Source organism: Pipistrellus hanaki (assembly GCF_964339955.1).
Source record: "Pipistrellus hanaki genome assembly, chromosome: 7".
NCBI classification, from domain to species: Eukaryota; Metazoa; Chordata; class Mammalia; order Chiroptera; family Vespertilionidae; genus Pipistrellus; species Pipistrellus hanaki.
Genome location: NC_140509.1, coordinates 40,944,806 through 40,970,066, shown reverse-complemented (window position 1 = coordinate 40,970,066; position 25,261 = coordinate 40,944,806). Strand labels below are relative to the sequence as shown.

At 38.7% G+C, this 25,261-nt stretch overlaps 1 protein-coding gene across 1 annotated transcript; it reads right to left on the bottom strand.

Annotated features, from left to right (window-relative positions):
• Positions 1-550: 550 nt before the first annotated feature.
• Positions 551-23,647, bottom strand: SPACA1 (sperm acrosome associated 1; the record flags this gene model as incomplete). The annotated part of the gene is made up of 7 exons (XM_084890503.1): positions 551-894; positions 1,411-1,531; positions 6,622-6,757; positions 7,404-7,510; positions 8,571-8,672; positions 14,825-14,881; positions 23,365-23,647. The coding sequence occupies 7 exons, from the start codon at positions 23,645-23,647 to the stop codon at positions 744-746; spliced, it is 957 nt and encodes a 318-aa protein (XP_084746629.1). The 3' UTR covers positions 551-743.
• Positions 23,648-25,261: the final 1,614 nt, after the last annotated feature.

The following is a 25,261-nucleotide window of genomic DNA, read 5'->3' as shown; positions in this document are numbered from 1 at the left end:
GCCCTGCGCACAATTCTGTGCACCAGTAGCTTCCAGTAGCTTGCTGCCACCCTCCAGTGACTCTCTGCCCACTGCCCCACCCACCTGTAGCTCCCCCCCACCCCTCCTCCCTCCTGACCCCCTTCATAGCTTACTGCCCTGTCTCCTCCTGTAGCTTTCCACTGCTCCACTTATAGCTTGCTGTCCCACCCTCCTGCTGATCCATGACCTAGTCTTTACATGGTCGGTCGTTACACTTCACAGTGTAATAACCATTTGCATATTACACCTTTATTATATAGGATTATTTTATGTGTTATAAGTGATGCTCTATATGTCTCATGCCCTGCAGAGGTTCTAAAATAGTATGGTTGGCTTTAGCAAGTTCAATGCAGTGCTACCGGAGAAGGAAAGTCTAATATGCAAGGCATCTTCTATAGTTTTATTTTTGGGGACAGAACAGGCAAATCACCTTGGAAGTGATCAAAGTGATAAAATATGTGTTTGGAAGATTGTGTGTGCTTGTATCTCTAGATAAATGTTACCAAACGATAACCTGAAGTGGTAAATGTTGAGAACGAATTAAAAAGAGTTTATTATAAGTCTACCACAAAAGAGGACTGATTAAAATAGCCCCTTCTCACATTGTATTGCTTTCAGATCATGGTAAATCACTTGCAATATTATTAAAGTATTTTCACTATATATTTTATTCTTATAATAATGAATCTGGTATGCTCTACTCTCCTTTGGCTTGTTATACATTAATCATTCCACTCGCTCAGTGCATCCTCTTCACGTCCATGTGCTGGTGGTCGTTCCATAGAAACTGATCTTTTGCGTTTCAGTGAAGTCTGCTCAGAACGTACCTCAGTCCCCGAGGCTTTTCCCTCCCAGAAAGTCTTTACTGACGCCCTGGGAGATAAAACAGAAACAAAAAAATCTTTTATGTGAAATGAAAACTAAAAATAGATTTTTGTTTCATTTTGTCTATATAGAAGTGTCTCCTTAATCACAATTTATTTTTAGTTTGTGGTATATCAGTTGCCTTGCGACGACAGTAGAGCCCTCAGATGTCACAGGGTATAATACTCATGTGGGTATTGGAAATATTCTCCTATAACTGCATTGGTAGATTACAATAACCAATTTTTGGGGTTGTCATAACTACACCTGGACAGCACAGATATTCATTCAATAGACTTTTTTAAGCAGCTACTAGGTAAAACTGTAAAAAACTGCATTTAAAAGCTCTCGCATGGCTGGGAAACAAGTCATGAGATTAGGCAGACTGTACTGGGACAGTCACAGGAGTTGGGCAGTTTGAAGAGACAGGTGAGAGACATCATGGGCAGAGCTTTGGATTCATGGGGGTAAGGGAGGGGCAGGACTTGAATCAAGGGGGAGACTCACTTTCAGTCCTTCACTTACCAGTTTATAATTATGAAGACCAGTACAAAGATCACAAATATACACATCACAACTCCTATGGTCAGCACAAAAACCAGCACTGCGTCAGTGTCCGGTCGTCTTGATCTTTTCATCTGCAATTCTAGAAGGAAAAAATGTATATCTGATGACTATTCCTACTGAGAGAAAAGGGAAATGGAGACTTTATATCTGAAAAATAATCTTAGAAATATACATAAAGAATTAGTGGACAGAAAGTTACTAACTTGCTCTGCATGTTTGAAATGCTCTTTTCTTTTCTTTTTTCTTTTTCTTTCTGAAATGTTCTTTTCAAACATGCAGAAAGTTGAAAGACTTCGACCATGAACATTATGTATTCCTACCACCTGGATACTACCAACGACATTTTACTATCCATCTATCCAGCCTTCTGTCCCATCCTATATTTTTAATACATTTCAACATAATTTGCTGATGTCTGCACATTTCCCAGCAAAATTCTTCAACTGGCATATCATTTACTACAGTTAAGTATTTGTTTATATATTTTTTTCTTTCGAGGTAAAATTTCAACAATAAATTGCACCAAGACCTTAAATGTACATTTGTTTACTTTTGACATATACAAACATACACATGCAATTTAAACCCTTACTAATACACCAAACATTGCTATACCCTAGAGAGTGCCCTTGAGCCCCTCCCAGTTAATCCCTGCCCTATCTTCCAGAGGCAGCAACCGTCCTGATTTTCTTTTCCACCACCCATCAGTCCTGCCTGTTCCAGAATTCCTAGGCATGGAAACATATACTATATATTCTTTTGTGTAGGACTTTTTAAATCAATAAAATGTTTTAGAGATTCACCCATATTTGCACATGTACCAACAGGTTTTTTTTTCTTTTTTATTTAATGAGTTTTTTCTTTTTTATCGATGAATAATATCTCTTAATTTGTTTCCTGATAGATATCTAAGCTGTTCCAGTTTGGGGCAATCCTATATAATAAAAGGCTAATATGCAAATTGTCCCCATGGGCAGCTGTTCGACCAACCAGGAGTTAGACATGTGCTGACCATCAGGGACGGTGCAGAACACGGTGGCCATCTGCGACACAGAACTAGCAGTGGACGACAGCAGAGCTGCCGACTCCGATGGGCCTTGATGAGAGCGGGACAGTGGTGGGATGGTGAACAGGTGAGCAGATGGCACCAGGCCAAGGCAGGTGTGAAAGGGGTCCTTGATCACCCGGCCAGTCACCCCACAGATAGGCCCTGATCACTGGCCAAGCCTAGGGACCATACTTGTGCACGGATTTCATGCACCAGACCTCTAGTTATAAATAAACCGCTGCTATGTACATTTTTGAAAAAGTCATTCTGTGAATTCACATTTTCATTTCTCTTGGATAAATATGTGAGAGTAGAACTGCTGGGTCATAGAATGGAGATGTGCTTAGTTTTCTAAGACACTGCAAGACCTTTTCTTAAACTGATCATATTAATTATACATTTTATAAATTTTTTTCTCTCAGATGTTTGGCTCGCCTATTCATTTTTATAATCCTTCCTGCTAATGAACTGCAGTTTTTAGTTTTGGTGAAGCATAATTTATCAATATTTCCTTTTATGGTGTTGGTTTTCTGAGTCATGTCCAAGAAACCCTTGCCTACTCATGAATTATGCAGATGTTCTGTCTCCCTTTTTAAAGCTTTCTGGATTTAACTTTTACATTTAAAACTATGATACATCTCTGATTTTAATACATGTTGTAAGGCAGTAGTTGAAGCTCATTTTTTTTTAATCTAAATAACCACACACTACTTTTAAATCAGGCATTCTCTCCCATATCTTTATGTTCTTACAAATAAGGCTATTATAGGGACAAACCCAATCTAGGCATTATAAATTGGTGAAAAGCCAATTTACATAAAGTATTTGTGAATTATATAGCTTTCTTGTGGCTCTTTCTGGTCACTAAATCATGGGATCATAAAAGATTTATGTGGTAAAGACCAGATGCAACTGTTGAATCATACTAATAAAGAAACCAATGTCTAAGGGGTTTAATGATTTCTGCAAGCTGTGTTTTACATATTTTAGAATTTAATTTTGGTAAGTATCACTCTATCAAAAGTAGGCTCCTTTATGAACAACCTGAACAGCTTATTTGTCTGAATTTTTCTTTCTATTCTTTAAACACCCTGGAGTATAGTTGTCCTTAGTAATTATAGAGTTATCCAATCAATTTAGTGATCTCACTAAATAGTTCCAAATATGATAGAGAAATTACATATTTATACTCCAACATTCTTGAATTTTAAAAATAATTTGTTTTGATAATTTTAGGTTTATAAAAGCTGTGGGATTTTTAAAAAAATATTTTATTGATTTTTTTACAGAGAGGAAGAGAGAGGGATAGAGAGTTGGAAACATCAATGAGAGAGAATCATCTATCAGCTGCCTCCTGCACACCCCGCACTGGGGACGCACCCACAACCAAGGTACATGCCCTTGACTGGAATCAAACGTGGGACCCTTCAATCCGCAGGCCAACGCTCTATCCACTGAGCCAAACCGGTTTCGGCAGCTGTGGGATTTTTTAAGCTCAAGTAAAAGAACCCTTTAAGATTAAAACCTGAAAAGAAATGCAAAATTCCCTTCCATTTGTCTACTACCCTGCAATACTAGCCAAGAGGGTGGAGAACGAGGGTTTAAAAATTTAACTCACTTCAATAGTGGTCTTCCTGCAAAGATCACTTAAATTGCTTTTATACCGAATAACTAAGAGGGCTGCATTTCCTCTTGAAATTTCCTAATGAAGAAATAGGCTGAATTTTTTTTTTTTTTAAACTAACCTTTTTAGTAAAACTAAGCTTATGTTTGTATTGGTTTCCCAGGGTCACCATCACAAAGTACCACAAACTGGTTAACTTAAAAACAAAGGAAATTTATTATCTCATAGTTCTGGAGGCTAAAATTCTGAATACAAGGTATTGGCATGGCCATGACCCCATCAGAGATTCTGAGAGAGGTGGTTACCTCTTTCTTCTTCTGGTCTTTGGTACCCCCTGCGTTCCTAGGCTGGGGCAGCACACTTCCAATCTCTGACTGTTTTCTCATGGCTGTCCTTTCCCGTGTGTCTTTGTGTCTTCGCCTGGCATTCTCCTCTGTCTTGCTCTCTCTGTCTGTCTGGGTCCAAGTTTTCCTCTTCTTATAAAGACACCAGCCATATTGGGTTAAAGTCCCACTCCGGTATGTGTGACCATAGCTTAACTGCACTAACTACATCAGCAGTGACCCTATTTCCAAATACCGTCACATTCTGAGGTTCTGGGAGTTAGAACTTGAAAGTATCTTTTTAGTGGGACACAATTCAACCCAAGACAAAGCCTGATTATGGAGGACAACTACTGTAGTAGTGAAGAATCTGATATATAAGGGAATGGATGGGAAATTTTCATCAACTAAACAATATTTACCCTAAAATATTTCAATTACGTATTTGTTTCAAGTCAGTACCATATTGTGGACATTTATAGCCAATACATTCATTTGATGACTAAACAACGCAAATGGTCTGTCACAGTGGTGACCCAATTGCCATTTTAAAAGAAACCAATAGATCCAAAGTGTTCTGGAAACATTTTATCAATTAACCAGCGGGTGTGCTGATAGAGCAGAGCTACCTCACCAGCCCTGAACTGAGATGGTGTGAGTAGCTCTGCTATCTCAGTTAAGTACTGACATTTTGGGGTCTGTGTTCCAGGCCTTAGCTTATGTACTGTCAAATGCACGTCACCTTCTAGTCATGGGAAGAGCTAACCACTGGGCTGTCCTAACATCCTAAAAAAGGAGACAAAAAACAAGTATGTCCCCTGATAGCTGTAATATCCTGAACAAAACTCATTGAGATATTTTTTAGTTTGATGATGTTTGGTCTCTTTTAGACTTTTTTAGGACTTTATTAAAATTACCCCTTTCACCCGGGTGGTGTGGCTCAGTAGTTGAGTGTCAACCCATGAATCAAGAGGTCACTGGTTCGATTCTCAGTCAGGGTATGTGCCTAAATTTCGGGCTTGATCCCCAGTAGGGGGTGGGGTGGTGCATGAGGCAACCAATTGATGATTCTCTTTCATCATTGATTTTCCTCTCTCTCTCTCCCTTTCTGTCTCTGAAATAAAAAAATATTTTTTTTAAATTATCCTTTCAATAACAACTGGAGTAAAATTATTAGCTTTCACCAGAAAGATGTTTTTTAAAGACATTATACAACATATCAAAAAAAGTTATAATTTATTTTTTTAAAAATTCCCAAAATAGTTTAGCTTGTTTTCATTTGAATAAAGGATGCTATGTTGTATGGTATCTCTGACAACAGCATAAATTCTTTACTTGGGATTAAGAAATACTTTCAAGAAATCCATGAACTTCCTTTAAAATTACAGGTAACTTTTGGCATGATTGTATATATGGGCATTTTTCTGGTAAAAGCCTCCTGAGCCTTAATTGTATTCTAAAAAAATCCTGTGACCAAACCCTACTTCCCCCATAACAATAAAAATGGTTAAGAGCACGTGAATTAATTGTAAAGGAAATAATTATTTGGATATCACAGTTTAAATTAAAAGGACATGCACATGAATCCATTTCACAAAGAAAGCAGTTTTTTACTTGTGAAATAATGTTCAGGACAATATTTGCCTTTTGTTACATATATTGATGACTATTACTGTTTCATCAAAAAATGTTTTCTTCAAATGAGTAATTTTTTCAAAGACATGCCTTGATATAATGCTTCTCCCATTTTCATTTTATTGTACAAAATTTTTATAAGCATTCGTAAGAAATGTATACATTTTCACTTTTGTGGCAGAAGTAAAAGTAAAAATATAATCCAAGTTAGACGATTGTTCTTTGGAGAAATTTCAGGAATACACTAGTTTTCCAAAGTGAGGCAAATCTGACTGTACTTTGTGAAAAAGAAATGAAGCACTTGACCTTATAGAAAAGTCTAATTTATCTAAATCAGTGGTTCTCAGACTATGGCGTCTGCCAGCAGCACTTGGGAACTTGTTAGAACTGTGAATTCTTTTGTCTGCCCCACCCAACATCAACTGAATTGGAAACTCTGTGGGTAAGGCTAGCTGTCTGTGTGTCAAGAAGCCCTCCAAGTGATTTTTATGCTCTCTAAAATTTGAGATAAGCAAACCAAACTATTTCTGGGCACTTACCATTTGATGTATAGACTGTGAATCTAAGAGATGCTACTATTTCATTATTCTCGAAGGTATCGCACTCGTAATCCACGGGGTGAACTGGCCTGCTTATGTCCAGGATTGCTGAATCATTAGCAAGAACAACGGGTTGCTTTTTAAAAGAAAAGAAGTATCAAAATTTTTCATGTAAACTTAAGATCAGGAAATAATTTTATTTCCTGTAACAAAACAAAAAAAGGGCCATTATCTCTCAGTCTAGGGAAGTAATTAATTATGCGCATGAATTTTATAGTCAGACAATCTAGACATCAAGTTCCAATCCTACCATTTCCTGCCTGTGTGACCCAGAGCAAGTTACTCTCAGCATTTCAGTTTCTTATCTGTAAAATGGGTATAATGTTAGGAATTACCTTATAGGATGGTTACGTGGGTTAAAAGAAATACTAACATTTGGTGTATGTCTGACTCTTAGCTCTCAGTTAATGTTAGCTGCCGTTATCATTAATACAATTCCTATATATTTACTTTGGAAACCTTGTTTCCAAAATAAAATAATTTGAATAAAATCAATGTTTTTAACTTCTGATAATAGCTGATCCTAAAACATATATTTGCAAATTATGAAAAAATTTAAATCCTAATAATAATAAGTTGTATGGTTTTAACTTCATTTTTGCTTTTAAAGAGAGTTTTCTCTTTTAAGTAGTTTTTTAAAGAGGGTTTTCTGGCAGTCATCAAGCACTGGGAAACAAATTTTATCACTCACTACAAAGCACCAGATTACATTCATTACTCACTTGCTCTGGCCTTAGAATTTTCCAGACATATTTGAAACGATTTTCAGGAGCTGTATGAACACATGCCAGTCTCACACTGTCAAGACTTTCTGATATTGGTTTACCCCCTGAAAAAAAGAAAAATTAAATACAAAAATACCATTGAGCATTGTAGATTGCTTTATAAACAATATTACTTTTAAAAGCCACCTCCAATTTTTAAATAAATTGTATGCTGGAAGTTATCAGAATTATTACTGAGAGCTTGAGTGTAGAAGAGCAGAGAGGAGTGATGGATGCAAAGATAAAGTCAGCAACAGAAGCAGGTAGGAGACTCCATGGCTACCTGCTCCTTCCATATAATAAACTGTGGAGAAGAGTATAGTAAGAACAACCAACTCCATGAGCTAATATAGTTTGAAGTCTACTCCTGGCTTCCATTTTACTCGTTAAGGACCCCCTTAGAGATAATGAAACCTCAGCTTTGAGTGATTTGATATAGAATATCACTAAAAATTTTGGGTGTACCAATCTATTGATAAAATGTCATGAACAAAGTGACAAAAGCAGTTTGCTATAGGACAGCCTTGACCACAGAGCCTGAGTACAATAATGTTACAGTGCATTGCAGAAAATATATGATAAATTTTAGGCATTGCAAAATGTAAAGTAAAAGCAGAAAGTTGTTCAGAGCTATAACTGTCCTAAGAAGTGGAATTTTAAGTTTTCATTTTTTTCTTCATTTTTGATTAAGGTATTATATGTGTACATATCTTACCATTGCCCCCCACCCCCGCCCTACTCCCATATATGCCCTCACCCCCAGAGTTTTGCGTCCATTGGTTATTCTCATATGCATGCACATAAGTCTTTCGGTTGATCTCTTATCTCTCCCACCTCTCCCTAACCTTCCCGCTGTAATTTGACATTCTGTTTGATACTTGACTGTCTCTGTATCTATCTTTTTGTTAAACAGTTTGTAATTTTCTTTTATTATCTATAAATGAGTGAGATCATGTGGTATTTTTCTTTCATTGACTGGCTTATTTCACTTAGCATGGAATTGGAATTGGAATTTTAAGTTTTGATTTCTTTCAGTACATCAATTCCACTCATGACAAGCTGAAGTTAGACATTTCCCAGAGTAAACTCTTCCCCCCCTCAGTCTCCCTCCATTGTCCGACTCACAGCCACAGTCTATTGGTCCTCGACATTCTTCCACCCGTACAATGCACTTAGATTCACCTCCAGGGCATCCCTTTGTCAACATAACTTCTCTAATACCAACACCTTTGGTAAAAGAAATTGGCAAATGTCAGGAAAAACAAATTCCACAGGGTTTTTTCTTTACCATCTAAGTTTTTATTGAGACTTTTTCTCTTAATTTCAGAAATTAAATTCCCAAAATTAGGTTTATAGCATTTAGAATTTTTATACCCTTTATTTTTTAATTATTTCATAAAACAGCCTTTCCTAAAGTGAGTTACATGTAACATTAGTCCTTCTGATTGTTACCATTAGAAAAAGAATTCCATGATTATATTTGAAAATAATGCATTAAATAAAAGTAATGGGATCTCTTTTTTAAAATATATTTTATTGATTTTTTTTACAGAGAGAAAGGAGAGAGAGAGTTAGAAACATCGATCAGCTGCCTCCTGCACATACTAGGGATGTGCCCGCAACCAAGGTATATGCCCTTAGACCAGAATCGAACCTGGGACCCTTCAGTCCGTAGGCCAACGCTCTATCCACTGAGCCAAACTTGTCAGGGCAATGGGATCTCTTTACTATAGAATTTGGGGGGAACTTTTAAAATGCTAATAAATTAATATGCTTTGTGTGTAAACTTCCATTGATTTAACGAGTAAAATTTTTACATCTTAACATATTTGAAATTTGAATGCATCTTAAAATTGATGGCATATTACAAATTGGCAGCATTTTCCTTTTTTTAGAGGTGCATAAATTGTGCTTCTTACAACCAATAAACTGTTAGATTTAATGAAATACATAATACATAGGTTCTCCCAAATTTATTTGACCATGGAACTTTTAGGAACATGTAGGGAGACTTGGAGCTTCTAGAGGAAATTCCAAAATCACATTTTAACATAAACGAAGCTTTTTAATATTTAGATTGGTAATAAATATAGCAAGACAAACTACTAATTATCAAATCTCCATTTTCAACAACATACTCTCTTTAGAATTGCCACACATTTTTATAACAGGAAACCAAGCCTTTAACTATCTCAAATTTTCCAAGTTTGCCTTTCATCACCAGAATTGGGAGGGGGGGGGGGGGGGGGGTAATGCTGGATCAGCAACATGCTGAACTGTCCTGTGATAAACTGACTGTGAATGAAAACGGCCACATACCAAGCCTGACACGCTCAGGGGGGTCTGCAGGGTGGGCCTTGGAAACTCAAATAACCACATAGGATGGTCTGATCATAAGATCATAAACATTTCTAACTCAAGCAAGTCATGGTGGGTAATCACATTCTAGGCCTGTAGCTTCGCTGACAAAGGTTAATCTTTACCTCAAGTAAGCCTATCTGTTATCTTTTTGCATCTAAGATAACACGTCAGAGCAATCTTCTCCAGATCCCTCAAGTCATAAGCCAGGCTTGAGAGCACAGGATCACAGAACCTTCCTTGCTAGCTTATTCCTAGAATACCAGCTCTATGGTTAATTACTAACTATCCTGTGCTCACCAGTATAAAGGAAGTATGTGTTCCTCTATTTTGCCTTTGTATCCAGTCACAGAGACTTCCCTGGTTTGCTTTCTCCTGCCCCCTTAATCTGACATCAATGGATTTCATATTCTCTCCTAGAGTCTCCTCCTTTCATTCTAATGTATACAATAAACTGCAAAACTGGCCTTCTTCAGAGCATTTTCTCTCTCTCTCTTTTTTAAAAATATATTTTATTGATTTTTTGTTGTTGTTGTTTTTTGTTTTTTTTTACAGAGAGGAAGGGAGAGGGATAGAAAGTTAGAAAGAAACATCGATGAGAGAGAATATCGATCAACTGCCTCGTGCATACCCCCTACTAGGGATGTGCCCACAACCAAGGTACATGCCCTTGACCGAAATCGAAACTGGGACCTTTCAGTCTGCAGGCCAATGCTCTAATCTATCCACTGAGCCAAACTGGTTTCGGCCAGAGCATTTTCTCAACCTGTTGAGATTTTGCATCCTGGCAACTGTTGTCAGTCTGGCTCAAATGCATAAAAATTCTCTGCAGGTTTGGATGTTTCTTAAGTTGACGTGACCTATGAAAAGGCTGTTTAGTCACAGGTTAAGGAACTGTCCACCTTGATTTCCTTGCTTCCCAGGTTTCCTCTTTCACCTCCTATACGGTGTTAATAAAAAAAATCCATCCTCAAAGGCAAGGGGAAGTTGAAATCAGAAATGGCTTACCAGAGTTTTTCTCAAAGTTCAGCAAGCATGCAGGTCACCTGGAGATCTTACATGAAATTCTCAGTCAGCAGGGTCTGAGAGTCTGACTTTCTAACAAGCTCCACGCCTATGTGGCTGATCTCTGGACCAAACATTGGGTAGCAAGGGAGCAGGCTCCATATGAGATAAGGAAATGGAAGGGTTGGAAGAGGAAAGGTCTCCTTTGATGAAGAGATGACTAAAAATGGCTACACTATGGTTCCACATGAATTTATGGAAGGTCCCTATCTAGAAGCACACCCTTATTCTGAAATGTATAAAAAATGTTCCATTTATTTATACAGTTCACATACATCGCAAAATAGTTTATTGAGATGTGTATAGCTAAGATTTTCTGTAAATCCAAGGAACACTTAAAAATCTGCCTGTGTATTCCAGAAAAAGAAAAAATTTTGACTGCTGCATTATTATTTTGGCACTAGAACTTTCACTAAAGCATTCTTCCCTTTACATGGTTGTTATAAACCGAAAACATTTTTTAAATATTTAAAAAATATTTTAGATGTGAAATGTTGTCTTTTCTGGTTTTCCTCCTTAGAACTTAACACCATCTGACATATTCCATATTTTATGTTTATTTATCTCTTTGTCCCAACTAAAATATATACTCCTTGAAGTATTCTTCACTGCTGCATTCCCAGCCTGGCACATTGTAGACAGAAAACATTTCTAAAAGTCCCCAAGCAGAAAATCATTTGTTGAATGAATATATAATTTCTGAAACACATCTATACTAATAATAGAGAAATATGCAAATTATCCGTTACAGCATCATGACACAACCTGATCAGCAGACTGCGTCCCTGCCCTCTGCTCAGGCAGCTGCAAGGCCCAGGGTAGAATAGATACAAGAGGAGGAGATAAGAAAGGAGAGGGAGAGGAAGAGAGGGAAGAACTTTATAAAGGAGTCAATAGAGAGCAGAGTTAAAGAAGGAAAGAGGATATATGAGTGAATTGTAGGAGCTATAATGAAAATTAAGTATAGTTGTGTACTGGGGACAGATTTTAAAAGTAGGAGTCAGAAAGGAAGAAAGATAAATGAGAGTGAGTAATTAGGCAGGTAGATAGATATTAAAACAGTGGAAGTAAATAGAGAAGTATGTGGATGAGAGAGAAAGAGGGAGGGAAGAAATGTTTTAAAGGGGAGCTGGTAGAACTTAAAAGGAGAACTGGAAGAAGGAAGAAATGGGGAAGGGAGCAAAGCAGGTCCGAGGGAGGAAGTGAAGAAAAAAAATTAAGGTGGGAAGGAAGGAAAAGGGGAGGGAGGAGAGGGTAAAGATAAAGAAAAGAAGGAATATGGGGAGGGAAGGAGGGTAGGAGAAAGATGGGAAGAAGGATGATGGAACAGAAATAGGAAATAAGGAGGAAAGAAAAGTTTAAAAATGATGAGTCAGTAGGAAAAAGTGTTACATAAAGGAGAGAGAAAAATTGTGTGAGAGGGAGAAGCCAATAAAGAAGTCAAATACAATTATATGTGAAGGGGATAAGATTAAAAAAAAAAAAAAAAGTTAATAGGGGCAATCAGGCCAGCAGGGGAGGGCAGTTAGGGGTGACCAGGCTGGCAGGGGAGGGCAGTTAGGGGGATCAGGCAGGCAGGGGAGGGCAGTTAGGGGGATCAGGCAGGCAGGGGAGGGCAGTTAGGGGGATCAGGCAGGCAGGCAAAGTGGTTAAGGCAGGCCAGCAGGTGAGCCATTAGGAACCAGAGGTCCTGGATTGCTAGAGGGATCTCCAACTGCCCGTTTAGGCCCACAGGGATCGGGCCTAAACGGGCAGTTGGACATTACCTGGGGGCTTTCAGATTGGAGAGGGTGCAGATAGGGCTGAGGGACACTTCCCCCTCCCCCCCTCCATAAATTTTATGCACTGGGCCTCTAGACTTCATTTTTTTTATTTTTAAATATATTTTATTGATTTTTTTACAGAGAGGAAGGGAGAGGGATAGAGAGCTAGAAACATCGATGAGAGAGAAACATCGACCAGCTGCTTCCTGCACACCCCCTACTGGGGATGTGCCCACAACCAAGGTATATGCCCTAGGACCTTTCAGTCCGCAGGCCGACACTCAATCCACTGAGCCAAACCGGCTAGGGCTGGGCCTCTAATCTTTAAACAATAGAATAAAGACAATGTATAATTACTAGAATTGTCATAAATATAATTCCCTTATGAAAATGTTTCAATTAAGCAACAGAAGAAAAATATTAATTGTAAATGAATAATCACAGGTTTATTACATGGATTCTTCTCATTTTCTGATTTTCATTCATGAAGAAATTAGGGTTAAAAAAAAAAATTAGGGTTAAGCTGAAACCGGTTTGGCTCAATGGATAGAACATCAGCCTGCGGACTCAAGGGTCCCAGGTTTGATTCCGGTCAAGGGCATGTACCTTGGTTGTGGGCACATCCCCAGTGAGGGGTGTGCAAGAGGAGGCTGATGGATGTTTCTCTCTCATAGATGTTTCTGACTTTCTATCCCTCTCCCTTCCTCTCTGTAAAAATTCAATAAAATATATATATTTTTTAAAAAGGCTAAAAACTTATCTCAAGAGACAGAAAATGGAACAATGGTTGCCAAAGGCTTGGGGAAAAGGGAAGTAGGGAGTTGGTATTTAATGCATGCGGAGGTTTCGGTTCATGATGATGAAAAAATTTGGGAGATGGATGGTGCTAATGTTTGCACAATAATGTAAATGTGCTTTAGGTCACTGAATTGTTCATTTTAAATGGTTAAAACTGTAAATTTTATTTTAGGTATATTTTACCACACATTCGCAAACAAAAGCTACCTCAAATAAAAGTAATTCAGGTGTAATGTTAGACAATAATAATAATAATAATAATAATAATAATGTTCTGATGGAGATCTGCATGGATTTTCTGTCGTCTTACCCTCTGATTTTTTTTAATATATGTTTCAATGATTTTTTACAGAGAGGAAGAGAAAGGGACAGAGAGCTAGAAACATCGATGAGAGAGAACCATCGATCAGCTGCCTCCTGCACATCCCCCAAACCCCCACTGGGGATGTGCCCACAACCAAGATACATGCCCTTGACTGGAATCGAACTCAGGACCTTTCAGTCCACAGGCCGCCGCTCTATCCACTGAGTCAAACCGGTTTCAGCACCCTCTGATTTTTGTCTGTCCCTTCTATCACAGTCTTTTTATTACAAGGCAGAGTCTATTTAAAATAAACTTAATTTCACTGTGAATTATCTAGTATCTTCTCAACAAACTACTCTATAGTGGTTCTGAAAAGATGGGCTTTTGACCAGCAGCATCAGCTTTGTTGGTGAGCTTGTTTAGAAATATAATTTATTAGGCCCCTCTGAAGGCCTACTGAGTTCGAATCTCTGGGGTAGATCCTGCAACCTGTGTTTTAACAAATCCTTCATTTGTTAAAGGTGAACTCTTAAGTTTGGGAAACACCAGTCAATTGTAGATCATGTGTTGCCTTAATCCCACCACCATGTAAAAGATTTTATATCCAAATTCTATTTATGGGATGATCAAAATAAATCATGATCCTGGAACATTATCTTCCCCACAAAGCCAGTACCTCTTTTTCTCCAAGATATGACATATAAATTGGAGAAATGTAGAATTTAGAATAGACCATTACAAAGAAGCACATTTCTTGATAGATTTGCCAACACAGTATGTAGAAAGACATCTGTGAGATGCATGTCAAGATTTTTCATCTTCTGAACATCTGTGAGATAGAGGAAATTTTACTTTGGTGAAGACAGTGCATGTGCCAAAAAATATAGAGAGCTGGCTTAAAATAAGACTTGGAGGTTATAAACTGATATATCCAACCTTTTAAAGAAATCAGTTTATGTTTTCTGTGTGAATAATAGTCATTGGAAATAGAAATCAATGAGAGTACACAATTACAAATAAAAATTGCCACACTATTTTTACCTTTCCTCCCACTAACCTACAATATTGTTTATGTGCTCTGTGCTACTTACCACATGTAACAGTACACATTCCAAATTCTACTTCTTTGACTATTTTCATATCTGAACCTAAACACAAAATACAAAAACACATTATTTAATCACTTGAAAACTTTTCTAAGTGAAAAGCTCTTACTTGGGGATGGAGATACAAGTACTTGTCATATGGGAAGCAGACATTTTATTTTATTTTATTAAATATATTTCTATTTATTTCAGAGAGGATGGGAGAGGGAGAGGGAGACAGATTGATTCTCATCTGTAAATGAGAATCATTGATTGGCTGCCTCCTGCACACCTCCCACTGGGGATCAAGCCCACAACCCCGGCATGTGCCCTTGGCCGGGATTGAACTTGGGACCCTTCAGTACGCAGGCCTATGCTCTATCCACTGAGCCAAACCAGCTAGGGCTGGGAAAGCAGACATATTAAAAAGTTTTATTAAATCAGAACAGCAATACTATTCCTAGTACATCTATTATTGTTTACATCAAAAGAAGCCTAAGCCTTTAATAATCAAGAAATAACTTGCAAGGAAAGTTTATATAACTTGGAAATAATTTTTCATTACTTTAATACATGATGAGTTTAAAGTCCTATAGAATGTCAGAAACAAACAAACAAACAAAAACAACCCAGCCAATTGTAAGGTCCATTTTTATTCTAATTCTATATTTTCTGAAAAATTTGAGTGTATCATTTTCATCCAAAATAGAAGTCTCTATACCAAGTGTTCATTAAAATCATGTATTATAGATTGGGTCTACTATTCCTAACACTTTATTAGTAGGATGATCTAGGAATACACAAGTATTTGATTAGTTAAATATCACTGGGTTCAAATCACATAATACAGTGCTTCTTTTTTCCCATCATTCTGAAGTTTGGCATAAATTCCACTTGCTGTAGTGTATAAGCCATTCTTCATAGCTCACATTAAGACTAAACTCTCAAAGGATAAAAATATTAAATGAGGTATTAGAAGATAATTTTCAAAAGGTATATCCTGAGGCAACAATGTTACATGGGAAAATGCATTCGAGTTAAAGCCAAATTGCTGCTTCTACCACTAATTAGCTGCTTTGAGTTTGAGTAAATTACTTAAACTCTTTTAAGCCTAGTGAACCTTTCTGTAAGATTTGAAAAGGGGAACCAATTTCACTTAATTATTGTGAGAATTAAATGAGAGAATGGATGTGAAAACATTCTGTAACTTGTTTAGTGCTATAAAAATGCTTAAGAGATAACCTCACTCACACTCATTTTGCATTTATTGAATTCATATAATTCAAAGATTTTTTTTTCTATTTTTATTACAGCAAGACAATATTTTTATAGTTTTATATGCTTACTAGAGGCCTGGTGCACGAAATTCATGGATAGGGAGTGGGGGTCCCTCAGTCTGGCCTGCACCCTCTTGTGCAATCCAGGACCCCTCGGGGGATGTCTGCCTGCTGGCAGTTGGACATCCCTCTTGCAGTCCGGACCCCTCGCTCCTTACCGCCCACTTGCTCACTGCTCCTTACCACTCAGCTCACTGTGACTGGGGGGCAAGGGGACTGGGGGACTCCAGAGGCAGGCATGTGTGCTGTGCACCTGCCACCCCGATGGGGCTGAGGGGACTGGGTGCCACCATCTCTGAGGGCAGGACAGTCAATTAGCATATTCTCTCCTTATTGACTGTGGATGCTGGCATCTTTGCAACAGGGTGAGGGTCCTATTTATTAGATAGGATATGTACCAAATACAGTGTTTTGAATACATAGTAAGCACTAGATGTAAATATGTTAATCAATATTGACTTTGTTAAATAAATTATTTGGACTGTCATGATCATACTTTCAGCTGGCACATTATGGGATATAAATTAAAAGCCAAATCTTGAACACAGGAAACACAGGTAGGAGAATGAGTACTAGACTACTTTTAAATATAACCTTTTTGCCTGGCTGCTGTTGGTCAGTGGTTGAGCATTGACCTATGAACCAGGAGGTCATGGTTTGATTCTAGATCAAGGCACATGCCCAGGTTGCTGGCTAGATCCCTGGTAGGGGCTGTGCAGGAGGCAGCTAATCAATGATTCTCTCTCATCATTGATGCTCCTATCTCTTCCTTTTCCTTCCTCTCTGAAATCAATTTAAAAAAAAATTTTTTTTAAAAATATAAAACCTCTTTTCAAAAGCCGTTCAATAAACCAAATACTTAGTCAGCTCTATTATTCAGTACCTCTGCTACATTGGGAAAATTACTTAAGTTCTCTTAACTTAAAAAAAGTTGAGCCTGGCCAGCGCTGCTCAGGGGTTGAGCATCCAACTATGAACTAGGAGGTTGCAGTTTAATTCCCAGTCCGGGCACATGCTGCCAAACTGCAGCTCGATCCCCAGTGCAGGACCTGCGGAGGCAGTCAATCAATAATTCCCTCTCATCACTGATGTTTCCCTTTCTCTCTCCCTCTCCTTACCTCTCTGAAATTTAAAAAAAAAAAATTCGAAAAAAGTCAAGGTTTAATCATGTTATATCCAAAGGTATCCAAAGGTCCTTTCAGCTTTGATTATTAAGTGCCCATTATGTCATTTACTGACTTTTTTTTTGATGGGGGTTCTATAATGATGAGTTGAGGCAGTTATATGTATCTGGACTTTAGTGCAGTATTTGTCAAATTTTCCCATTATATATGAGAAAAAAGGAAGAATATGGTCTGCATGTCAGTAAAGTTTTATGTGTAACTTCACCAGTAAGATCTACTGATGCTAATTAATTGGTTGGTGTCAATGTGGTGAGAGTCATGTGTCACAGGACTCTGTACTGTTCAACATTTTCATTAATGTCTTGGATAATGCTGATTTCATGCTGTGCGTAAGCTGAAAGTCCTGTATGTAAGCTGAAAAGTCAGCTGTCCTCAAAATACTTTATTGGCTGTCTCTAAAAGAACAGATGAAAAGGAGAGTTCAATAGTGAGTTAAAAATTTAAGAAAATAGAAATACTTTATCTTTTAATAGGAAGTATTATAAGCAGGCTTTTATTACACACACAAATTAAAATGACAATAAAAAGTAGTGAATTTAATAGGAGTCAAAAGTGTAATGAAGCTTCCCTAAATATCTACTGAGTCCTAGACTGTGCTGATAAAAGCTTGGCATCCACAATGATGCAGATAATAATTCTTCTGTTTTTTTCTCTTCTGGCCAGATCCTGGAATGTTCTGTTTAATTTTGGATAGTATACTTTAACTGTTGGCATATTACACCACAGTACAATTTTTATTTTTGTTTCTTTTTTTGAAAATTGATTCGTATGGTAGATAGTTCATTTTTTTTTTCTTTCTTTTTTACAGGTCTTCCAAAGAAAAAGAGAAAATACTGTATAGTTATATTTATATAGAATAAACTTTATTTTATAGAATAAAACTTTTTTCTCTTGAAATTATTAAGTAGGCCTATTGTTGGTCCCTTTTATAAATCTAAATGTAAATAGGTTAAGAATAAATTTATGAATCTTAGATTAATATAGGGTATAAAGGTATATAAAAGGTATAAAAGGCATAGGGATATGGGGTACAAAAGGATTAAGAGTACATAAAACATAGTATCTTAGTGATTTTTCCTATTTTGAAATATTTTGTTATTTCATCATCCATAATGATGGATTTTAGTATTACTAATCAATTACTCCTATTTTTAAATAAGACTATAATAATAAAATGGAAGAATAGTTAGAATGGCCTAGAAAGATGACATAATTGTGAAATAAATTATAGGTATTACATCATACTATGTTTTATTATTGCTTTGCCCAAAGTATCACATCACCTTTCAGGAAGATATAAAAGAAGTTTAGATACATCTTTTTCTATACATCCTCTATTTTCAGCTTTCATTGAACAAAATTGAGATTTTAGAGTTTATTTCTTTTTTGGTCCATAATGGCAAGGAAAAGAAAGTTTACAGTGAAAAACATTTCACAGTTATTGGATGAATCAGAAGAAGAACATAGAGAAACCGATAGCAGCATTTGGGATGCTAATGATGATGTTAAAATTCATTGTATAAGCAAAATATCTACAGCTTACATACAGGAGAGGTGATACCTTAGATGAATATCCTAGATGAATTATCTCTAGCTCAAGACTCAATGAATGAATATTATCTTTCTAAGAATGAAAAGGATATATGGCATTCTCTTCTAATTGGTCCTTCAAAAGGAAGGACTTGATCCTGAAATAGTTTATGAAAATGAAGTCAGACTATACTATTTTGATAAAAGAATACAAACAGACAGTATTATTTCCTTTTTAAAGCAGATTATAGGAGAGAGAACCAAGATGGCGGCCTAGGTAAGCACCTAAGCTGCCACTTTGCACAACAATTTCAAAACAACAACTAAAATCAGAACGACACCATCCAAAAACACAGGAAAGCTGGTAGAATGGGAAATCTACAACTAGAAAGAAGGAGAGAGGCTCACGGATCAGATTGGGAGCCGCAAAGCACTGAAGTAGGGTGACGCGTGCACAGAGAAGAAGTGCAACTGAATGCCTGGTTAGCGGGAGGGGAAAGGAAGTCCCCGATTGCACTGAACCCTTTCTGACTGTACTGAACCCCAACCCAAGCCAAAACCCCATGCACCCAGGCTCATAGGGTGGAGTCTGGACTGTAGAGAAAGGTTCCCAGAGACTCAGAGACTGGGAGACTGGAGGAGCTGGGAGCCACAGCGGGCAGGGTCTACAGTCGCGCACGAGTGAGTACCGTAGGTGCAGAGATCTGACCACAGAGTTTTCCGCAGCCTCTCTATAGCAGAAGGAGTCAGAAGCTCCAGACTACAGAGACCCAACCCAATTATGGGCGAGCCCCTGGGTCACCCACGCTCTTGCATGGGGAATCTGGTATGGTCAGGCAGAAACTCAGGAAGCCACAGAAGGCAGAGGTCAGGCGGAAACTCAGGTGAGCGCACAAGGGCAGGGCTGACAGGAAGCCAAGACTGTCAGCTCAGCCCTGAGACTCCGCCCCATCCAAGCCGAGCACAGAGGATTTTGCAATTTTGCAAGTCTGATCCTATAAGACTGTCTCCATTACAGAAGGTATCCCAGAGTAGACACAGCTGATACTCACATCCAATTGGCCTGAAGATCAATCCTCCCAGGGATACCAACAACAATAAAGACTTAACTACAACAAGACTTTATACACAGTCCACAAAGGGGAGCACCAAGAGTGTCCTCCTCAGGTAACTGAGGAGGCTGACCCACTAGGCTATATAGGACACCAAACACACAAAGCCATCCTACCAACTCTGGGAAGCAGTGAAAATGCCGAGACAAGGAAATAGATCTCAAATGAAAGAGATAGAGGATATAGAGTTCAAATCCACGGTTATAAAGTTTTTCAAGAATTTCCTAGAAAAGGCCGATAAATTTAATGATACCCAACTAAAAATTAAACATAAACTGACTGAAATGGAAAATATTATGCAGAAATACAACAGCAGAATGAAGGAACACAAGAATCAGGTCAAAGATTTGGAATTCAAAGAGCCAAAATACACTCCTCTGTAGAAGCAAGAAGAAAAGAGAATCCAAAAGTTAAAAATAGTGTAAGGAGCCTCTGGGACAACTTCAAGCATACCAACATCAGAATTATGGGGATGCCAGAAGAAGAGAGAGTGCAAGATACTGAAAACATATTTGAAGAAATAATATCAGAAAACTTCCCCCACCTGGTGAAAGAAATAGACTTATAAGTACAGGAAGCATACAGAACCCCAAACAAGAGGAATCCAAAGAGGACTACACCAAGACATATCATAATTAAAATGCCAAGGGCAAAAGACAAAGAGAGAATCTTACAAGCAGCAAAAGAAAAAGAGTTGGTTACCTATAAGGGAGCACCCAAAGGATTATAGCTGATTTCTCAACAGAACTTATGCAGGCCAGAAGGGAGTGGCAAGAAATATTCCAAGTGATGAATAACGAGAACCTACAACCGAGATTACTGTATCCAGCAAAGTTATCATTCAGAATTGAAGGGCAGATAAAGAGCTTCACAAATAAAAAAAAGCTAAAGGAGTTCATCACCACCAAACCAGTATTATATGAAATGCTGAAAGGTATTATTTAAGAAGAGGAAGAAGAAGAAAAAAGATGAAAATTATGATCAACAAATACATATATATCAAGAGAATCTAAAAATCAAGTGAATTAAAAATCTGAGGAACAGAATAAACTGGTGAATATAATAGAATCAGGGGCAAAGAAAGGAAGTGGATTGATAATTAACTGGGGGAAAGGGGTGTGGGGGTGCAGGAAGAGACTGGATTAAAATCGTACACCTATGGATGAGGACAATGGTGGGGGGGGAGGTAAGGGCAGAGGGTGGGGTGGGAACCAGGTGGAAGGGAGCTATGGGGAGAAAAGGAGAAACAACTGTAATAATCTGAGCAATAAAGATTTATTTAAAAAAAGAAATAAACCTATATTTCTATGAAAAAATAAATAAAGCAGTTTATACACAAAAATATACTTGATAAGGCTAGTAAACAGACAAATGCCAGGTGTGAATACAAAGGTGATTGAAAGAAAATAGATGTAGAAATGAATAAATTCACTAGACCAATAATTGTAATTGTTTATAAATAAAAGATGAAAATGGTTTTGGAGAAAAAATATGGCAGTCTTCTCTTCAACAAAGTATGTGCCTTCCTAGTTTTCAAAAGTATTGTGTTATGATAAAGCAAGTGCAAAAAGAATAAGAAGAATGATAACTAAAATCTATTACAAGATATACTTAAAATCTGGACTTAGTATTTATAAGATGAATATATTTCAGACTCATGAATAACAAACAATGAGCTTTTAATTACACTAAAAGTACTTTTTCCACTCATCTTCAAAACCAGGAAAAATGAAATAAAATTTTGGGGAAAATTTAAAATAAAATTTAATTCTTATTAAAATTTCAAATAAGCTGTTTTCACTGCCTCTTTGTTCTTACATTTGAAATTATCTGTAAAATGCCTTAAAAGTAAAAATAAAATATCCAGTGGATCACAAATGGTGTTGAATATTTTTACACTGGTCCACTGAGGGTTGAGAGGGACTTCGCCAAATTTCAGAAATATCCAGATCTCAGACACCTCAGATTGTTTAAAGTTCTGGGTTCTTGCTTTCCCCAGGAAAAAGCAGCTGTGCATGAAATTGTATATATAAAATTCCAGAAGGACTCCCTGAAGTTCACAGATAAGGAAATGGAGACATCGAGAGAATAAATAACTATCCTGCATTTGAATTTGCATCTAAGGCATTATAATTCTGTCACCCAGGTTTACTCTAAACTCCATTAAGCTTTTTACACCTGGAACCATTCCATGACCAATTTAATACTAAAATTGTTAATTCGGTTACTTTTAAAACTAGAGTGAAACAATGGCTACTATGCATTAGAACCCGTTTTTCTCTTTCCTTCTTCATATTTCCAAAGTCAAGGAGATGAAGTCGAGTCAATCTCAGGGTGAGTGTGTGAGCTCTCTGTAATGTAATGTCATCAAGGCAATAACAAATCTCATCCCACTATTAACCTCAGGTAGTCAATTTCTTTCTGTCACTGAGGGCCCACTATCTGTCATCAGGAAATACGAGAAAAGCTGATAAATAGAGCATCTATTCTATATGTATAGGAGACAGGAGACTGCCAAGGATATTAAAAAAATCTCAGCTGGGTCATTTACGAGGTAAGGAAATCATTTTCCTTCAGATGGCTGCAAACCTGCCACTGACCTTTTACCTACCAGCATGTGAGTTACTAATCAACAGGACAAGTAAAATAGCGTGTCAAGCTTTACTGCTTAATGAGCTAGCAGAATAAGGTAAATTTACTAGTATGTACCAAGCTCATTTCTCCCTTGGATAAAACGTTATCATCTAACAAAGCCACTAGTTGGATCCCTTGGTAGGTGTTTACTGAGGCCACACTGTTCCTCTGTGGTGCAAAGTGGAAGGTGCAAATAACACACTTCCACGCTGCAGAGGCGGTCAAGGTTGAGGCTGCAGGAAGCTGGCATGGGGCTTCCGGGCACTTTAGTCCGCCTATCGATCTCTCTAGATGTGTCACAATGAGGGGGGATTCTGAGTTCCCTTTTGTTGTTCCAACTGGAAGTGCAAATTTACAAAGGCCTCAAGCAATTTGCATCTAAAAACAAACAAAACAAAACAAAACACAAAAAACTACAATGGGAAAGAAAACCATAACTGCAAAGGGAGTCAAAATAATTCCACTTGGTGGTAGGCTATTTCTGACTCCTAGCACTTAAAAAAAAAAAAAAAAAAAAAAAAAAAAAAGCATCTTTTTAGCAGTATTTCTGCAGCAACTCCTATGTATGGGCTTGTTCAGCTTGTTGTGGCCTTGGAAAACTCACATATATTTCTTCAAGGCCATTACACCAGTGAGAAATGTATCAATTGGTGGCTGATGGCCAAGGAGCTCTTCAAATGCTCCCAGGGGTCCGTCTCCACGTCCTCGGACCAACAGTGGGGTACCCCCCAGGGGGGGGGCCAGCTCACCTTCCTCCTCCTCTTCGCCCTCCCGCGGGGTCAGGTGCTCGGACGACTCGCCTACCGCGTAGTTCTCGCCCTCGGCCTCGCCCTGGTCATCGCCGCCCTCCTCCTCCTCCTCCACCTCCTCCTCGTCCAGGGAGCGGGTCCGGCCGGGGATGGGGTCATGGAGGGCGGTGGCGTTGAGCCCATGGGCGGCCTGCAGGCCCGCCAGGAGCACCCAGCCCGCCGCCAGGAGCGCCCAGCCCCCCGCCAGGAGCAGCCTCGCGGGGCAGCCGCCCCCGGGCCTCATGGCTCTCGGCCCCTCGGCCGCCCAAGGCTCAGTCCCTGCCGATCGCTCTGCTAGACGGGCGGGCGGGCGTCGAAGAAAGGAGCGGATGGTGTCCGAACCTCCACGCCGCCGCGCCCGGCAACCAGTATGCGTCACAGCCGGTCCCCGCGCGGCGCTGGGGACACGCGCTCCCGCGGGCGCAGCGCCTCGGGCCCCTCCGACTGCTCCAGGTCCCCGGCGCCCCGCCCTGCCTGCAGCCCCTCCGCTAGGAAGCCAGGCCCACACACCCCAGGAGCCCTTCTCGCTCACCCTTTCTTCAAATGGCACCCTTCCTCTTGGCCCTGGCTGCTGTAGGAGCCAGAGCCCCTCTTCCCCGACACCCCTCTCTCTACATTGACTTAACCTCGGATTCCTTGATGCAGACTATTGAACTCCATGTATATCAGGATGCACTGTCACAGCCTTCCTAAGCATGGAGCCTTACACTGAATCCATTTCTGCAGGTGAGGCTGATTGATAGAATAGATTTGAGTGCACTTTCTTTCTTTGACTTGAACACGGTCTGTTAACGTAGCTCACGTATGTATGTATGTATGTATGTATGTATGTATGTATGTCTCCAGATGTGCAGCGCTTCAGCTCTGAGTGGGCCTCCCTGATATTAGGAGAGAGGAAGGAACAGGGAAGGAGGATGCAACTGTTGTCAAGATAGTACTCCATTCTGTATTTGGGGGGCTGATGCTTTGGGAACCAAACTTAAGAGCAGAGCCTCTCCCCTCTCTTTTTGTTTGGCACCCTTACTCTTGTTTTGATCCTACATGTGCTTCCCTTTTTTTACTTTTGAGTCCATGGTAAGAACAAGTACTCTAATAGTCCTTGGCTGCTGTAGAACAAGGTTCTCCCACAATCCCATGACATAACTGTCCTAACCACACCCAAGTTAACTGCTTTCCGGTTTTGTTCATCTAGTTCCTCCAAGATAGATGTGTTCCTCCTCTTGCATTCTGAACACAGACTCCCAGGTGACAATCCTAAACTGTCCTAATTTCTGAACTCAAAGATCCTCCCCAAATCTATCTAGAATATGTTAACACACCTATCAAAACAGCCAAGATAGTTTTAATGACAATACCAAATGACGAAGTTTTAAAGACAATGTTTGAGGATGTGGAGGCAGTAGATCATTTACATATTGCAGGTGTGAATATAAAATGGTACATTCACATTGTGCCTTCATTCTCTGGCCTGTTGTGCCTTCATTCTCTAGCCATCATTTAAAACTATATTGTTACACAATGGAGTAATTTTGTGGTAGAAACTATAGGAAGCCCTGTGAAATTTTGTATATAGGCATAGTGATTTCAAATAGTCACACTATATCCTCTCAATCAATCAATCACATGTTTAGTAGCTTCTGGTCTTGTTCCAGCCTCAGTCTCTCCCACCCGTTTATTTTTTTCATCTAATGGAGCTGCCCACAAAGGCCCTTCTTACAACAATAAGAAGAAGGCAAGGATGTCTTATCACAACTCTTCTTCAACATTGTATCAAAAGATACAGCTACTGCAATAAGACAGGAAACATAAATAAAAAGTATACATATTGGTAAAGAAGACGAACAAAAATCCTGGAACT